This window comes from Macaca mulatta, chromosome 6 (assembly GCF_049350105.2).
Source record: "Macaca mulatta isolate MMU2019108-1 chromosome 6, T2T-MMU8v2.0, whole genome shotgun sequence".
Classification (NCBI taxonomy): Eukaryota; Metazoa; Chordata; class Mammalia; order Primates; family Cercopithecidae; genus Macaca; species Macaca mulatta.
Window position 1 is genome coordinate 181792277 of NC_133411.1, and position 17641 is coordinate 181809917.

The window sequence follows — 17641 nt, forward strand, 5'->3', positions numbered from 1 at the left end:
CTACGCATCCCCCAGACCTCAGTCACACCTCAGAGAAGTCTTCCCAGCCCCTTCTCCCCAAAGGTCAGTGGCCCTGTAGTCCCTCTTACAGCCCCCTGCAGCTTTCTGTCAAAGCAGTAATCAGCGCTGGGAGTGGCAGCATATTTATTTAGGAGCTGAGTGATGTCTGGTTCTTGTGTCTATAAGCTTGATAAGGGCAGAGACAGCGTCTGTCTGATTCATTGCTGTTTCTGGTTCCTGACAGGTAGTAGGTACTCAAAAAGTATTTGTTGAGCAAATTTGGATTGCTAACAGATGCCAACACTGTGCTGCTGACAGCAAGGTGACATGGCTGTCTGTGGAGCCACCTGCCCCTAACTTTGGCCCATGCGGTCAACAGAATAATGACTCCCTGCCCCCAGTGATGTCTAGGTCCCTGATCCTGATGCATGTGGCCGTGTTACCTTGTATTCAAAAGAAACTTTGCAAATGTGATTACATTAAGGATCTCGAGATGGGGAGAGGATCCTGGGTTAGCCAGGTGGGCCAGATGAAGCACTTTGGGAGGGTTGTGGGGTGGGGAAGTGCGGAGCAGTGGATCACGAGGTCAGGAGTTCGAGACTAGCCCGGCCAATATGGTGAAACCCCGTCTCTACTAAAAATACAAAAATTAGCTGGAGTGGTGGCGCGCGCCTATAGTCACAGCTACTCGGGAGGCTGAGGCAGAAGAATCGCTTGAACCTGGGAGGTGGAGGTTGCAGTGAGCCGAGATCGTGCCACTGCACTGCAGCCTGGGTAACAGAGTGAGACTCTGTCTCAGAAAAAGGAAAAAAAAAAAAAAAGGTAGAGGTCAGAGAGGGGGGAAGCTGCTGGCTTTGGAATTGGGAGGAGGGGCCACAAGCCTAAGCAGCACCTAGAAGCTGAAAAAGGCGAGAAAACGCATTCTCCCAGGAACACAGCCCGTCTTAGACTTCTGACCTCCGAAAGCGTAAGACAATGAATGCCTGTTGGTTTAGGCCGTTCACGTTGTGATAATTTGTTACAGCAGCCACAGGAAATTAATACAGCCATCCAGTTGCTTCTCAGAACCGGTTCTGCCCCTAGGGATGAGCATCAGGGAATTCCTGGCTTCCCAGCTGGGGGGAGGGGACCTCAAGAGAGGAGGCGGTAAGGTCCTCTGTGCCTGTTGGCACCAGGCCCTGATCCCTCATAAGACCCCTATTTCTCATTTTAGTGTTCGAACCACCTTATTTGTAGTGGGTGGTGTTATCCCTACTTAACAGGTGGGTTCACAGAGGTAAGCATAGCAAGTACCAGAACCGATTTGAACTTGAATCTGTCTGACTCTGAAAGATATGCTCTTACCACTATGCTATCCCCAGCCCTCCTCTCTTTATTTTATTTTATTTTTTTTGAGATAGAGTTTCACTCTTACTGCCCAGGCTGGAGTGCAGTGGCGCAGTCTCCACTCACTGCAACCTCAGCCTCCTGGGTTCATGATACTCAGCCTTCCAAGTAGCTGGGATTTCAGGCATGCACCACCACGCCCAGCTAATTTTGTATTTTTAGTAGAGACGAGGTTTCGCCATGTTGGTCAGGCTGGTCTTGAACTCCTGACCTCGGGTGATCCACCCACCTTGGCCTCCCAAAGTGCTGGGATAACAGGCGTGAGCCACCGCGCCTGGTCCAGCCCTCCCCTCTTGAGAGGTAAGGCTGCATTTGAAGAGTGCAACCTAGACCCATGCCTGAGGGCACAGGAAGTGCAGGCTCTGCCCAGATGGAGTCTGGGTTATCTAAGTTGTGGTCGCCAAGTGAAGTGATCCCTGGCTGTCCCCTGCAGCTGAGATCTTCGTCCCCATCTCAACAAAGGTTCCTATACTTGTCTCTCCCCTAGTGTGAACGAGCTCTACGTCGATGACCCAGACAAGGACAGCGGGGGCAAGATCGATGTCAGTCTGAACATCAGTTTACCCAATCTGCACTGCGAGTGTGAGTACTCCACACAGTCCCTCCCTCCAGCAGGACACCTCCTCAGGGCAAATGCATGTGTGCAGAAGTGGCAAGATCTCCAGGACAAGCCAAGCCAACGCATGGTTCTCCCCACTCTTTTTTGGAGGAGAATATAATGAGTATGCATGCACTTGGAGGTTTTCTGGCATAAAAAACACAAGACACTACTCATGGGGGTTACCTCTGGAGAGCAGCTGTGTGGGTGCAGCAAGGCAGGGAGTCTCTTAGGGTCATGTTACAGCTTCGCAGCAGAGCCTGAGTCTCATGGAAGTGACTTGTTGAGGGAGGAAGCTGTAAGGGAGTGAGAGATGCAGGATAGGGCAGTGTAAGAGGATAAGCAAAGATGTGTGTTCAGCTGAAGTCCAAACTCAGCCTGATCTCACAGGATACTGGGGGGTGTGAATGACACCATAGCATTTGTCACACCCAGTAGCAATGGGACCAGGCTGTTATTATCCATGTCATTGGGTAATGGCTGCAGAGTGGTGTGTGTGGCAGGGGTCACATCACCTCCCAAGCATCTCAAGCAAGAAGACCTCTGGTCAGCCAAGAGCATTCATCTGGAGAAGAGTGCAGCTCTGAGTCGTTGGCGGCCGACACCTATAGAAGCCGGATTGGTCCACCATCCATGAGAGTGCAGGACAGGGCTCTAGAGCACCTGCGACAGGAGAGGGCTGGGAGATTCCTTTTTTGACTTCACACCTATTTTGTTTTAACCAAAAGAATGAAATCTTTTTTTTTTTTTTTTTTTGAGACGGAGTTTCACTCCTGTCACCCAGGCTGGAGTGCAGTGGCGTGATCTTGGCTTACTGCAACCTCTGCGTCCTGGGTTCAAGCAATTCTTCTGCCTCAGCCTCCCGAGTAGCTGGGATTACAGGTGCGCACCACCATGCCAAGCTAATTTTTGTATTTTTAGTAGAGATGGAGTTTCATCATGTTGGCCAGGCTGGTCTTGAACCCCTGACCTCAGGTGATCCACCCACCTCAGCCTCCCAAAGTGCTAGGATTACAGGCATGAGCCACCGTGCCCGGCCCAGAGTGAATTACTTCTACAAAAAAAAACTCATTTGAAGTCTGATTTGGATTCAGATCCTGGCTCCTTTGCTGGCTAAAACTGTGACCTTGGCTAAGGTGACTCTCTGAGCTTCAGGTTCCTCATCTGCAAAATGGGCTTAGTAATGTCTGTTGTCTGAGGTTCTTGGGAGAATCTAATGCATTGTCCCCAGACTCGTCCGCGAGTAGACTGGGCGCCCTCTCCTGGACTGGGGTTCCAGCCGTCCCTCCTCCCAGCCTGGCACGGAGCCTGCTGCAGGCCCTTCTCTGCCCACCCCCTCTTCCTGTTAAAGGACACAGCTGAGAGAACACTGGGTGCACCTCCGGCCAGAGATAGGGAGAGTCTCAGCCCTGTCATTGCTTTGGGTGAGATTTACGTCACAATTTTGAATCCTCGCTGGGCCCCAAGCCAGGGAACCTGTCGAAATAGGTCGGTCTTATTTTTTGTTATTTTTTTTTCTTTCACTTAGAAAAATAATTCATCTGGCAGGTTCTCATTCAGGAGTGACTGTATCTCTGGAACAAGGAAATTCTTAGTCAGACCAGAGGACTGGGACCAGTGGGGTAGGAAAGGGAAGAGATGTGGTACCAGGAGGGGCCAGGCAACCTCTACCCCGTGCCCTGCCATGCCCTGCTGGATCTGTGGGCTATAACCTGAACCCCCAAGCCCCTCACCCCTGCTGGAGCCCAGCGTTCTGGCTTTTCTTTAAAAGAACATCACATTTTTATTGTAGGAAAAAATGCATGCTCGTCATTATACTTCTCGAAAACACAGGGAAGCAAAAGAGATCACCCGTAATTCTGCTACCTGACAGCGCTGTCGGCATTTTCACATCGTTCTGTCCAGCTGGCCTTCCTCTCTGTGTTTCTCAGCATAGCTGAGATCGTGCTGCATGTATGATCTCATATCCTGCTTTTAAAAATAATATTCTTCATTATACAACTAATAGAAGAATACATGTTAATCTTAAAATAGACATACATTCAAAAATACAAAAATAATATGTTTTTTAAAAAGCAAAAGTACCCCTCCCCTGTCTCCCTTCTTGTCCCAGTATGCCGTCTTCCCCAAAGGACACCTCTGCTAGAAGGTGGGTCCCTATTCCCCACCCCTACATGTGTGTGTGTCTGTGAACACATACTGGGTTTGGGTTGTTGTTGTTGTTTACATAATTAATTGGGACCCTACCATGTGGGAACCTTCTGGAGTTTCTGGGGTTTTTTTTTTTTTGCTAGTGTCTTGGAGCTGTTCTCATATTACTCATAATATGAGTAAAATAATAACAGCTGCCATTTATTCTGTTCTTCCAGGCCAGGCCCTGCCCTGCATCCTTTGGCTATATTAAATGCATTGGGATTTGAGGTGTCTTAGCAGAATGGCTGAAGGGTGTGGGCTCAGAAGCAAATCCACCTGGATTTCATTCCAAGCTCTGATGTTTCCTAGCTGTGAGGTATCTGTGCCTCGGTTTCCCTAGGTGTAGAATGGGACTGATAATACTGTCTTCCCCACAGGGGTGTTTAAATGGTGTTTCGTTTGTTTGTTTGTTTGTTTGTTTTGAGACAGAGTCTCGCACTGTTGCCGGAGCTAGAGTGCGATGGCATGATCTCAGCTCACTGCAACCTCCACCTCCCGGGTTCAAGCCATTCTCCTGCCTCACCCTCCTCAGTAGCTGGGATTACAGGCGCCCGCCACCATGCCTGACTAATTTTTTGTATTTTTAGTAGAGATGGGGTTTCACTATGTTGGCCAGGTTGGTCTCAAACTTCTGACCTTGTGATCCACCCGCCTCGGCCCCCCAAAGTGCTGGGATTACAGGCATGAGCCACCGCGCCCAGCCAAGATGGTGTGTTCTTACATAAAAGGCACTTAGAAGAGAGTCTAGCACATAGTAAGTGCTGTTTTACTTTTCTTTTCTTTCTTTTTTTTTGAGATAGAGTTTTTCTCTGTCGCCCAGGCTGGAGTGCAGTGGCACAATCTCAGCTCACTACAACCCCCGGCCCCTGGGTTCAAGTGATTGTCCTGCCTCAGCCTCCAGAGTAGCTGGGATTATAGGCACCCACCACCATGCCCAGCTAATTTTTTGTGTTTTTAGTGGAGATGGGGTTTCGCCATGTTGGCCAGGCTGGTCTCGAACTGCTGGCTTCAAGTGATCCTCCCACCTTGGCCTCCCAAAGTGCTGGGATTACAGACGTGAGCCACTGTGCCCAGTCCTGTTTTACTTTTCTTTAACCCTCACAACAAGCCTGTGATAGAAGAGGAAACTGGGGCACAGAGGTTAAGTAACCTGCTCGAGGTCCCAGTGCTAGTAACTCAGCCACTGATCTGCTCTGAGCCTGCTCCATGCACCTGCATTTAGCCAATTTTTTGTACCTACCTGCTGCACAGCACTGGGAAAGAGGGCTGTTCCACTGGCTCCGGTGACAAACAGTTGAATTGCTTCCAATTGCCACAATTTCATATGAGGTTGCCTGAGCAGCTTTGCACAGACATCTGGACACACACTGTGTATCTAGTGGACAGGCTGCCAACATTGGAACTGCTGAGTGAAATGGGGACCTGCTTGTGTTTTCTCTAAACTTCACATTTTACCATTGGCATTTCCCGTGTCCTGTGGACCGTGGGGGTCATTTTGAATGGCTCCAGCACGTTCCCTTCTATGGATGGATCCTCATTTACTTCTCCATCCTCATCGAGGAACACAGCGTTGTTCCCATTTTTCCCATTTAAGGTTGGCCCTCTTTAAAATTGCTTCCAGCTGTTCTTCCTCTGTATGGCACCTCCTTTTTAGCGCTCCTGCCAGGGAAATTCCTGCATTTCCATAGTTCACAGGAATCCTCTCACCGCTGGCTAGTTGGACCATCTCTGGGGATGAAGTTGGCATTGGCCTGCCCATTTTACAGATGGGGAAGCCATCTGAGTCACAGTGAGGTGACAGAGGGCAGGGCCTGCCTTTTCCCTTTGTGCGTCCCTGGTGCTTATCATAGGGCCCGGTAGCATAGGCGATGGGTAAAGGAATGTGTGAATGAATGAATAAGTGAATGATGGATGAGTGGATGGGGGCCTGAGCCTATTCACCCCATAACTATCTGAAGGCCGGGAATGGTGGCCCACACTTGTAATCCCAGCACTTTTGGAGGCTGAGGCGGGTGGATCACCTGAGGTCAGAAGCGAGACCAGCCTGGCCAACATGGTGAAACCTCATCTTTACTAAAAATACAAAAAAATTAGCCGGGCGTGGTGGCGGGCACCTATAATCCCAGCTACTTGGGAGGCTGAAGCAGGAGAAATGCTTGAACCCAGGAGGCAGAGGTTGCAGTGAGCCGAGATCGTGCCATTGCACTCCAGCCTGGGCAACAGAGCGAGACTCTGTCTCAAAAAAAATAAATAAATAAATAAAAAGACTATCTGAGATCCAAGAGCTAACATTTATTAAGCACTTTCCACCTCGCATCCATCAGACCCTAAGCATTTTCTACACCTGAACTATTTGATCCTCATAATCTTCCAAGGAAGGTTCAATTATGGTCACCCCCCCCCATTTTACAGAGAAAGAAACTGAGGCATCCAGAGGTTAAGTACCTGAGGCAGAACCCAGATTCAGAGGACCAGTATGGCAGACCCCCGGGGTGGTCCCGGGACCCCTACTATGCCCTGCCTCCCCTCAGCCTCACATTTAGCAGAGTCATTATTCTGTCCCCTGTAGTCTTTGGACCCCAGACCATGAGCTCCTGGAGGTCCCCAGCCCGGCCTGTCCCTGGAATGGATGAATGAAGGCTCCCAGAGAGAACAGGCTGGCCCCCATCCTCCCGTGTCTCTGGGTTTGTGACTGTTGTCTCCCTTTGGCTCCTGCAGTGGTCGGGCTGGACATTCAGGATGAGATGGGCAGGCATGAAGTGGGCCACATTGACAACTCCATGAAGATCCCACTGAACAATGGGGCAGGCTGCCGCTTCGAGGGGCAGTTCAGCATCAACAAGGTACGGAAGCCCTGCCTCAGCCCTTTCTACTTGCTCCCCATTCCCGCTGTCTCCTTGCTCCCTGGAAACTGGTTGTGGAGGTACGCACTCACTCGACCTGACCCCGACACAGCCCCCGGCGAGCGAGGGTTCGTGCCCACTTGCCTGGCCGTCCCTGCTGAGAATCTGGATGCAGGCGTCCAGGCTTCCTGCAGTTTTAAGCCCCTGATGGCCGGTTCAGGAAGGAGCTACTCTTCTCCCCAGTGAGGGAGACAATGGTGAGAAGACCTGAGGATTTGCAGCCCCCACCCCTGGGTTCAAGTCCCAGTTCTACCCCCTCTTGGCCCCTACAAGTCACTTGACCCATTTTAGGCTGAGGATGTGATGGTGATAATAATATCAGGATACCACCCACTTCACAAGTTTGTGTGGGGATTAAATGAGCTAATGCACATTCATTCATTCAAAAAAAATTTTTGAATAAGCACCTTCTGTGTTCCAGGGTCGGTGATAGGCTCTAGGGCAGCGTCCCTGGGCTGGTGGGGCTTCCATTCTGGTGGAGGGAGACAGTCTACAAACCAGAAAGCATCAGGGATGCTAAGTGCTGAGATGAGGAATAAAACCAAGGGGAGTGAGGCGAGGCGGGCTTGAAAGTACCTTGTCAGCTCTGAAGGGCCATTCAAGGTTCACTGTTGTTTTGTCCCCAGAACCAGGAGCTTCAGATCCTAAGTCAAGTGGGTGAGCGCAGTGCCCTTGGGAGGGCCGAGGCACCTGGTGGCAGCTGGCAGGGTTTTGCTCAGCACGTGCCGGCCCTCCTCGAAGCTCGGTACTGTCACAGTGGAGCCTCTCAACAACGCTGTGAGGCAGCACCATTTGACAGGTTAGGATGCTGGGGCCCAGAGAGGTTAAGTGTCTTGCCCAAGGTCACACAGCAATCCTCCTGTCCCACAACTCCCCTTCCCAGCCCCAGGCAAAGTGAGCCACTTGCCACTCCTGGCTTCTCCTTGTCCCTCCTGCAGCCTCTGCTCAAAACGCCCTTCCTCCGGTCCCTGACACCTGAGCTGGGGTTGCAAACTCAGTGGCCACATCCAGCCCAAAGATAAATTATGTTTGTCCAGTATAGCATTTAACTGTATCAGAACCAGTATGAAAAGATCAGGAGTCCAAATTTCTGGCTTTTAAAAGTCAGAGGCTCTCACTACATTGGGTCCGTGTTCCCATTATGGCAATGACCTGGCACCTGTGGACAGTGCTCCCCTTTAGAGAGGGCATGTGCTGTCCCTTCCCACAGTCCTTGGCGGGCGGGCGGAAGGCCAGGCCTGGTCATCTTTCAAGCAGGGCGGACTTCTTACGTGACGGTTCAGGACTCCGTTAAGTGCTGAAGCAGAAGCCGCAAGGCCTTCTTAAGGTTTCAGCTGTTGCTGGGAGAAACCTGCCGCGTGTTATGAGTTAAAATGAGTCTCGTACCAGCCCGGGCCTCAGGAGGAGGGACTACCGGGAGGCAGGGATGCTGAGGGTCGCGGTTCACTGGGGGCTGTCTCTGCCCATGAGCTGCCACACAGCACTTTTGCCATGCCCCGTAATTTGGATTTTATGGTGGTTGTGATGGAAAGCCATTTGAGGGTTAAACAGGGAAGCAATGTAATCAGATTTATGCTTCAGAACTGTACTATCCAATAGGTTGCCACCAGCCACATAAGGTTATTTAAATTAATTCAAATTAAATAAAATATACAATTCAGTCATTCATTCTCATCAACCATATTTCAAGTGCTCAAAGCCATGTGCTGGCTGGGGCCGCAGCGCTAGTGCAGATAGAAAGAAAGCACTTCCATCGCTGAGGAAAGTTCTGCTGGACAGCACAGCCTTAGAAGGACGGCTTTCGCGGCCGGGTGCGGTGGCTCACGCCTCTAATCCCAGCACTTTGGGAGGCCGAGGTGGGCGGATCACGAGGTCAGGAGATTGAGACCATCCCGGCCAACACAATGAAACCCTGTCTCTACTAAAAACACAAAAAAACAAAATTAGCCGGGCGCGGTGGCGGGTGCCTGTAGTCCCAGCTACTCAGGAGCTGATGTGGGAGAATGGCATGAACCCGGGAGGTGGAGCTGGCAGTGAGCCGAGATTATGCCACTGCAGTCCAGCCTGGGTGACAGAGTAAGACTCTGTCTCAAAAAAAAAAAAAAGGTTGGCTCGGCAGCTCCATGGGGCTGGGCCAGAGGGGTGGCAGGTAGTGGTTGTGGCAGTGGAACTGGGGAGATATGGTCGGATTAGGGAGGTAGAGTCAATAAGACTTAATGAAGAATTGGATGCGGGATTGAGGGCACATGTGGAATCAAAGAAACCTTTGACATCTTTGTCTTGACAACCAGGTGGTCCTGTTTCTGGATGTGGAAGCTTAGAAAAGCCTGGATTCTATGGGAAGTAGGTAGGGCTGGGCATTGCTCATTCCACTCTGGCTTCCTTTGGGGTTCCCATTAGGTGTCTACAGGGAGAGGTGAAATTGGAAGTTGGAGGTGTGGAGGGTTCAGGAGAGGGTTCTGGACCACAGATGTTGAGGTGGGAGTTGTCAGTGAACAGATGATGTTGGAAGTCACGGGTCCTCAAAGTGGAGGCTCCTCAAGCCCCTAGGCCAGCAGCATCAGCATCACCTGGGATATTGTTAGGAATGCAGATTCTCAGGCCCCCCTCAGACCTACTGACTCTGCTAGAACAAGCGCCGCACCCGCCCCCCCCCCCCCCGCCATAGATTCTGATGCCACTGAAGTTTGAGGAGCATTGGTTTAAGCAAGATTACCTAGGGAGAGGCCATAGATCCTTGTTTTAAACCTGGGGTCCACAGACACCCCCAAGGAGAGCGGATTGAATGCAAGAGATCTATGAAGTTGGATGGGGGAAAAACTGACGTCTTTGTTTTTGCTAAACTCGAATTAAAGTTTAGCATTTCCGTCTGCGATGAATGTAGGCCACAAACCATAGTAGTATTAGCAGTGCCTGGGACCTCATCACCAACAGAAATTGCCGATATTTATAGCACGTTACAGTTGTTGCAGATAATTTCCAGAGACTGTTTATATGCATCACTGTTTTAAAATTACAGTGATTGGCCACGCGCAGTGGCTCACACCTGTAATCCCAGCACTTTGGGAGGCCAAGGTGGATGGATCACTTGAGGTCAGGAGTTCAAGACCAGCCTGGGCAACATGGCAAAACCCTGTCTCTACAAAAAAATACAAAAGGTGCAAGAAGGGGCAGTCAGACAGGAAGGAGGAAGCAAAGGCTGGGCGGAACCTGCAGCCTGGAAAGGAACATATGTATAGATATCAAAGAGCAGGGCTGTCGCTGCCAGGCTCAGGAAGGCAGGGCCGGAATGGACAGTGATCAGTGCTGCGGAGAGTGCTCCAGAAAACGCTGATGATGGGGAGTGAAGGGGCCGCTGGCTGCAGGAGCCACGTCCTTACGAAGCAAGGGGAGCCAGATGCAGGCCGCAGTTGGGGGTTTAAGGCCTTGGAGAGATTCATAGTGCGCGCAGGCAGGTGGGGGGATTGGTGGGGGACCTCTGCTGGGCCTCCATACCCTCCCTCTGTCCCCACCTCATCTTCTGGGGAACCACTGCTCACCCACAGGCCTCAGCTAATGTGGGTCCCTCAGGGGATGTCCTCCCCTTCCCTGCGCGCCCACATTCACTCCCCGCCACGCTCCTCATCACACTGCGGCTGCTGCCTGTGCCTCCTCTTTGACTTGCCCCTCCCTTTAACCACTCCACTCAGGCTTCTGTGCTACTGAGCGTCCACCTTACGCCTGGCTCTGTGCTTGGTGCTGGGCTGCAGTGGGAGAGAAACAGCCATGCTTCCCGCCCTTGGTGACCCGGGGTCTATAGCTGGGGGGAAAGCGAGTGCTCAGGTAAACAGGAAATGTGTAATTTTGATAAAGCAGCCATGAAGAGAATGACGAGGAGAATGAGAGTTGGAGACCCCTAAAGTTACAAAGGCAGCCCTGTCTGAAGACTGAAGATGAAGCTGAAGATGCACAGATGAACAGACGTACACGCACACCCTCATTGTGGGCCCCCCGCCCCCAGGGAGATGCAACCACCTGGGCTGAAAAAATATATATGCCCCAGATGGTGATCAAGAAGGGATCGTGCTTATTCAAGCACCTGGAGTGACAACCCACGAGACAGCCCTGCCACCAAGCCCTCCCACCGCTTGGCAAACATGCCCCAGGCTGCAGTCTGCTCCCCTTTGAATGGGCTGTGCTGGTGCCCCCAGCCAGCTCTGGGTGAGCTTGTCCTTTGGGGTCAAACGGACCTGTGGTCAAGGATCCTGGCTACCATGGTCACTGGTTGAATGACTCTGGGCAGTTTAGCTTCTCTGAGCCTCAGGTTCCTCATCTGTAAAATGGAGACAGTGATACCTCCCAGGCTGTGAAACATGAACAAACTCTGCAGTAGAGACTGGACAAGCATCCGGGCCTGCCTTATCTCCCATCAGTGCAAAGTTTCCATGACCTCATCAGCTGGCACACACCCTACCAGTGCGCCTGTGAAAGGCACAGGGAGGGTGTCCAAGAAATGGGCCTTCTCTGGTCAGCAGAGTGCCGGGGAGTCTGTGAAAGACTCACAGCAGCCTTTCTTAAACCCGTGTTACTGCCACGTACTGGGTTCTTACCCAGCCCTTTCCACATATGAACTCCTTTAGTCTTCGCAGTAGCCCGGAGGAAACTGAGGCACAGGAGATTAAGTGACCCGGTCAAGGTCACGCAGCCAGGATTTTAACACAGGCAGCCTTGCATCAGGGCCCTGACCCCCTGAGCCCACTGCCTGTGGCTGCTGCTCCCAATGTCTTGGTTACACATGTCATGACCAGCTGTGTCTGTGTGCTCTGGGTCACAGCCTCTGCCCCAAACTCCTGGAGGGAGTAGAGACCATCCCCTACCCCAGCCCAGCCACTCTCCCTCGTTAAAGATCTGTGCCTTTGAGGAGCTGCCCATCAAGAGGTGCTCAAAGAAGCCAGCGGTGTTCGTGTGCTGACGGCAGGGTCAGCAGCCAGCCCCCGCACCTCTCTCCCAGCATCAGGCTGAGACTTGTCCCATGGCCTCCTTATCCGGCCCCCAGGAGGTTGGCCAGCAGCCAGATGTCAGAGTTTGCGTGTTTTGAGCAGCAGTGGTAGCCCCACCTGAGACCGCACGGTGACCTCGTTTCATCAGCCAGCCCCGCAGGAGGAGGACAGGATGGGGTGAGGGGTATGGGGCCTGGCTGCAGCTATATGTTTTTAAAATCCATCAGAGACACTGACGTAGGTTCCTAAGTCACAGGCTCTAAAAGCGTTGCTGTTTCTTTCTTCAGCCCAGCATGTGCTGGCATGAGTCAGCCACCTGTGATGGATTTGGTGTGGAGCGGGAGTGGGTTCCTGAGTCACAGCCTTGCGGTACTCGGCAGGGGTGGCAGGTGCTGAGGGGCCAGCCTTCTTGACTCACTTCACTCCAGGAGCACGAGGCCCAGGCCCCAATCCCAGTTCTGAACTCTGCCATGGCCCGATCGGCGGGAGGCCCTGTGTCACCGCGTAGAAAACCTCTGGGAGGACACACGCCTTATGGCTGTGGCTTTCTTACTCCCAGGGATGCTCAGCAGCAGGGTCTTTAGTCTGACTGTGTCTCGTGACTGTTTTATCATGAAAATGGGCCCAGGCATTATTTTTATCGGTGAAAATGAGGCATGAATGTGAAAACCCAGTGGGCTTTCCCTCACGCCCTGCCTCTGCGTGTTGCCTCTTCCGGCAGGGCCCTTCTTGGTTGGCTCCGATGACAAACGTATTCACCCTACAAACCTGACCTGAGGCCAGCTGCGGGCTGCTTTGCGTGCATCACCTCCATGAATCCTCCCAGTAACCTTCTGGCTTTATGCCCATTTTGCTGATGGAGAAACTGAGGCATGGAGTGGTTAGTGACCTCGCCTAAGGCCCCCCAACTAGGAAGTGGGCTGGGCTTGAGGCCACATGTAGAACTCAGAGCAACCACTCTACCGTGGGTTACTGGGTCCCTGAAGCAGGTGATGCTGTCCCTCGAGGGAGATCTTGCCACACTGTTGTTTCTGCTCCGCTCCTGACCCAGCAAGTGTCCCTTCTCCACTGTGGCCTGCGGCATGCTCCACTGCGAGTTTGCTGAGGCTGAGGCTGTGGGCTGTCAGCTTGATGCCTCCCCTGTCAGTCACAGGCTCGGGCCCTGCGGAAGTAGGAATATTCCTGCAGGAAGCCCACAGCTTTTGAAACAGACATGCTTACAAAGTCAGACTTCGATGCGCTGCTGCACAGTAAGCTGCGTTCCCTCCTCAGACACAGCTTGCACACTCTTCTTCATTGGGCTGGGATAAGGTAACCCCTGAGTTTTTCAGTGTGGCATTTGGGAGCCTTTGATAAACAGCCCCAACTCCTCCCTTGTGCCTCTTTGTTTCCTGCTGCTGCCAGCACCCTGACCCCCATCTCATTTGAAGTTCAATAATACCAGACTCTTTTAGTTCCTTAGACATGCCCGCATGCTGGGCAGTTTCTGTCCTCTGCACCTGTTCATGCTGTTCCCTCTGCCCAGATGCTTTTCCCTCTCTTCCTGAGTAATGCAGACTCATCTTCAGAGCCTTAGCACAGGATGTCCTTTCCCCTGGGAAGCCCTCCCTGAATACAGCCTGCAACCTCCATTGAGTTGGGGGCCTTCCCTCTAACCCCCATGGTCTGCAGATTCCTCTGGGTCAGGGTGGATCCCGCAGAGTCTCATTGTTCCAAGTCTGTGTCACAGGGGCTTGGCCAAGGCCCGATTCTTGTCTGCTCATCTCCCCAGTCCTGGCACCTCCTGAAGGACTGGCGCCATGTGGCCATCAGCCCAGGCTGCGGAGGTAGATGGCATCCGGCACCAGAGGAGGGAGCAGCGTGTCCAACAGACGTGAGCTCAGACTGCAGCTCTCAACATGTGACCTTAGCAAGTTTCTTCACTGCTCTGAGCCTCCATTTTCTTTTCTGTAAAATGGGAATTATCAGATCACAAAGTCGAAGGATTCAGTGTTGTTTAGTCGTTCATTCATTCGAGAAGTGTCTATTGAGTGCCTGCTATGCGTCGGTGTCCAGGGAGCACAGCAGGGTGTGGACCTGCTAATGCAAGGAGGCAGATGAGAACCAGACGGGTATGAGATAGCAGGTGATCCCAGAGGCTGTAGCAGGTAAGGGGATGGGGAATGGGGTCAGGATGCTCTCGTGCACAGGTGGACATGGAGGGCCTCTCTGTTGGGCCCTGAGGGGCCGAGGGAGGGCCATGTGGAAGAGGGTCCCAGGAAGGGGTCAGGCACAAAGGCTTGAAATGGAGCCACACTGGATGCTGTTCCCAGCACGGCAGGGAGATCATGCAGGAAGCAGCAGAGGACGTGGCGGCAGGAGGCCAGGAGGTGGGGACATGATGCTTGACCAGTGGCCAGATGTGGCCTGTGGGCCACCCCGAGGACATGGACTTGGACTCTGAGAGAATAGAAGCCGTGGAGGGTTCTGGGGCAGAGGAGTGATAAGATCTGATGTAGGTTTAAAAAGATCTTCCCAGTCGTTATTGGGGAAAGGCCCAGGCTGTGGGGAACGTGGAAGCTGGCAGCCCAGGGAGGAGCCTGCCATTCTTCTCTATGAAGAGACGACCTTGGACCAGGGCAGCAGAGAAGAGCTCAGGTGCCAGGTGTGTTTGGAAGGTGGACTGACAGGGTTTCGCCTGAGGGATGGGATGTCGGGAGTGAGACGGGGGTTCCGGGATCATACCAAGAGTTCTAGTCTGAGCATCTGGGAGGAGGAGAAGGAGGAGGGGGAGGGGGAGGGGGAGGAGGAGGAGAAGGAGGAGGGACTTTGTGCTGAAACAGGGAGAAGCTGAGGTGGCTTCTGCCACATGGCTGTCACCAGCATCCTTCGTTCTATAAATACTCATCTGGCACCTCTTGCTGGCTTGGCTCTCAAGGGCTTGAGACCTGGGGAAGAGATGAGGCTGCCACAGTCTGTCTATCAGGGATCCCCTGTCTAGCGCACTGGGGCAAACTTGGGTAGGAAATGATAGGGATTTGGAGTCCGAGGAAGCCCCATTAATCTGCAGGCTCGAAGGTCATCCCCCAGCCCACTGTGGGGTCAGCCATCTAGAATCCACAGAGCTGGAGGGGGAGCAGCTGCCATGAGGCCTGGCTTTGTGCCCGTTGCCCAGGTGGGCACTTCACATGCCCCCTCTCACCAGAGAGTCCTGGCAGCACCGTCGGAAGCTATGGTAGTGCCCCCATTCTGCGGATGAGGAGCCTGAGGCCCAGAGAGATGGGATGACTCCTTTGCACAGTTGAAAATGATACAGGCAGGATCCAAACCCAGATCTGCCTGATTCCAGTGTCCTCCCTGGATCACACAGCGTGAAGCCCCAGTGTTCCTCCCCCTGGAGAAGGTGACCAGACTCCTGAAACTCAGCATTTCTCCCCCAGGTCCCTGGCAACTTCCACGTGTCCACACACAGTGCCACAGCCCAGCCACAGAACCCGGACATGACGCATGTCATCCACAAGCTCTCCTTTGGGGACACGCTACAGGTGAGCAGGGGACACTCGAGATGGCATGGCTGGGGGTGGGCCTTCTGGGGCTCTGTCACTCAGTGCCCTCTGTCCTCTCTGGGGACAAGGAAGAGCTACCCTTAAAGTGACATCTGAGCCAAGCCTGGAAGGGTAAGAAGGGTTTCACCAGGAACAGAACGGGGAAACGGGTCCTAGGCAGGGGGTGTCTCAAACATCACCCCTCTCCTACAGCACCCAGCTGGTGGTTTTCATATGAAAGACCCTCAAGGTTACTTTCAGAAAAATGGATCAGTAAGCGTATGTGGCATGGCATGTTGTTCTGTGCCGAGATGCCAGAGGCCCAGGGCACAAGGGCTCGCTTGACAGCTGAGAGGGCCCAGAAGCACTTGCCTGAATTGGGAGCCGGGAGGTGGGGTGTGTGGGGTGCGAGAGACCCATGTTAGATTGAGGAAGGTGGAGACTGAAGGTCTGGTTGGTGACTCAGAGCACCCATCTGCAGCAAGGAAGATGGACCCAGGAGGCAAGAGTATAGGCAGGGAAGTGAGAGAAGGGCCCAGACCAAGGCAGGGTGGAGGGGAGAGGAGCAGAGGAGGAGCTGAGGAGGGAGGAGCAGTGGTCTCGCATTGCCGCATGCAGGGGCAAAACAGAAGGACACAGAAACTGCGGTCCCAAGTTTAGTCATTAGTGGGTTGGAAATCTGATTTTTTAAAAAATGTACAAAACGGCCGGGCGCGGTGGCTCACGCCTGTAATCCCAGCACTTTGGGAGGCCGAGGCGGGCGGATCACAAGGTCAGGAGATCGAGACCACGGTGAAACCCCGTCTCTACTAAAAATACAAAAAAAATTAGCCAGGCGCGGTTGTGGGCGCCTGTAGTCCCAGCTACTCGGGAGGCTGAGGCAGGAGAATGGCGTGAACCCGGGAGGCGGAGCTTGCAGTGAGCCGAGATCGCGCCACTGCACTCCAGCCTGGGCGACAGAGCGAGACTCCGTCTCAAAAAAAAAAAAAAAAAAAAAAAATGTACAAAACTTAGCTTAGGGCCCATCCATCCATTCATTTTCTGTCCATCCATCTATTCAACAAGTATGTATGAAGTACCTACCATGTTCCAGGCCTTGCATACCTCGGTGAGGACAAACATGGTCCCTGCCCACCCGGAGCTTCCAGTCTAGAGGGGAAGACAGATGTTAATCAAATAATGGTACAGGCCGGGCGCGATGGCTCACGCCTTTAATCCCAACACTTTGGGAGGCTGAGGCGGGTAAACTGCTTGAGGTCAGAAGTTTGAGACCAGCCTGGCCAACACGGTGAAACTCTGTTTCTACTAAAAATACAAAAATTAGCCGGGCGTGGTGGCGGGCACCTGTAATCCCAGCTACTCAGGAGGCTGAGGCAGGAGAATCGCTTGAACCCGGGAGATGGAGATTGCAGTGAGCCGGGATCGTGCCACTGCACTCCAGCATGGATAACAGAGTAAGACTCCTCTCAAAAAAATAAAAAATAAAAATAAATGGTACAAATAAATGTGAGATAAAGCCATGACACGTGACAATGGAAGAGAACATTCTAGCCTTCTTGTCTCCGTAACCACGGTTCTCATGGGTTAGAAATGAAGCCTTCTCATGGTCAGTCTCAAGACAGCAAATAGACAAACTTCCTTTTCCTTGTTGAGGAATTGCAGCTCCTTCCACGTGTTGAGGAATTGCTTGTTGAGAACATGCAGTTGTGTGAAGTGCTCAGTAAACATCAGCCTCCTGAGACCAAGATCAGGGATTACACCATCCTGCTGCTGCCCGCCGCTCCTGGAGTGGCCATCTCCACAGAATCATGTCCCCGCCTACCTCTCTGATGTCTCCTCCTTCCTTCTATTCAGACACCTCACTTCCTTCCTCCTGGGGGCCGTGTGGGCCTGTCTCCAGACTCAAGCCTTTGTACGTGCTGCTCACCAGTTTAACTTCCCACTTTCCTCCAGATCTTGGTGTCAATGTCATTTCCTCCAGGAAGCCCTCCAGGGTGTCTAGCTCAATAACCCCTGTTAACTATGCCCATGGTAGCATGCTCCATTTACCAGGTATGC

General features: G+C 52.6%; 2 protein-coding genes across 51 annotated transcripts in view; both read left to right on the forward strand.

The window, feature by feature from the left end:
- RPL26L1 (ribosomal protein L26 like 1) overlaps positions 1-17641 on the forward strand; it is a 493737-nt gene that overhangs the window by 432843 nt on the left and 43253 nt on the right. For 2 of the 48 annotated variants that reach the window (XM_078003996.1, XM_078003956.1), the window contains exon 1: positions 839-842. The exons of 44 other annotated variants lie outside the window; for them this stretch is intronic. The gene's annotated coding sequence lies outside the window, so the exon portion shown is untranslated. Of the gene's footprint in view, positions 1-838; positions 843-10538; positions 10543-14765; positions 14770-17641 lie in introns of those variants that run through there. 2 more of the 48 variants (XM_078003973.1, XM_078003994.1) reach the window with 2 other exon arrangements.
- ERGIC1 (endoplasmic reticulum-golgi intermediate compartment 1) overlaps positions 1-17641 on the forward strand; it is a 120585-nt gene that overhangs the window by 75214 nt on the left and 27730 nt on the right. For all 3 annotated transcript variants that reach the window (XM_077937449.1, XM_015141420.3, XM_015141419.3), the window contains 3 exons: positions 1874-1968; positions 6896-7020; positions 15479-15583. In XM_077937449.1, coding sequence (XP_077793575.1) covers positions 1874-1968; positions 6896-7020; positions 15479-15583 — 325 coding nt within the window. The remainder of the gene's footprint in view (positions 1-1873; positions 1969-6895; positions 7021-15478; positions 15584-17641) is intronic.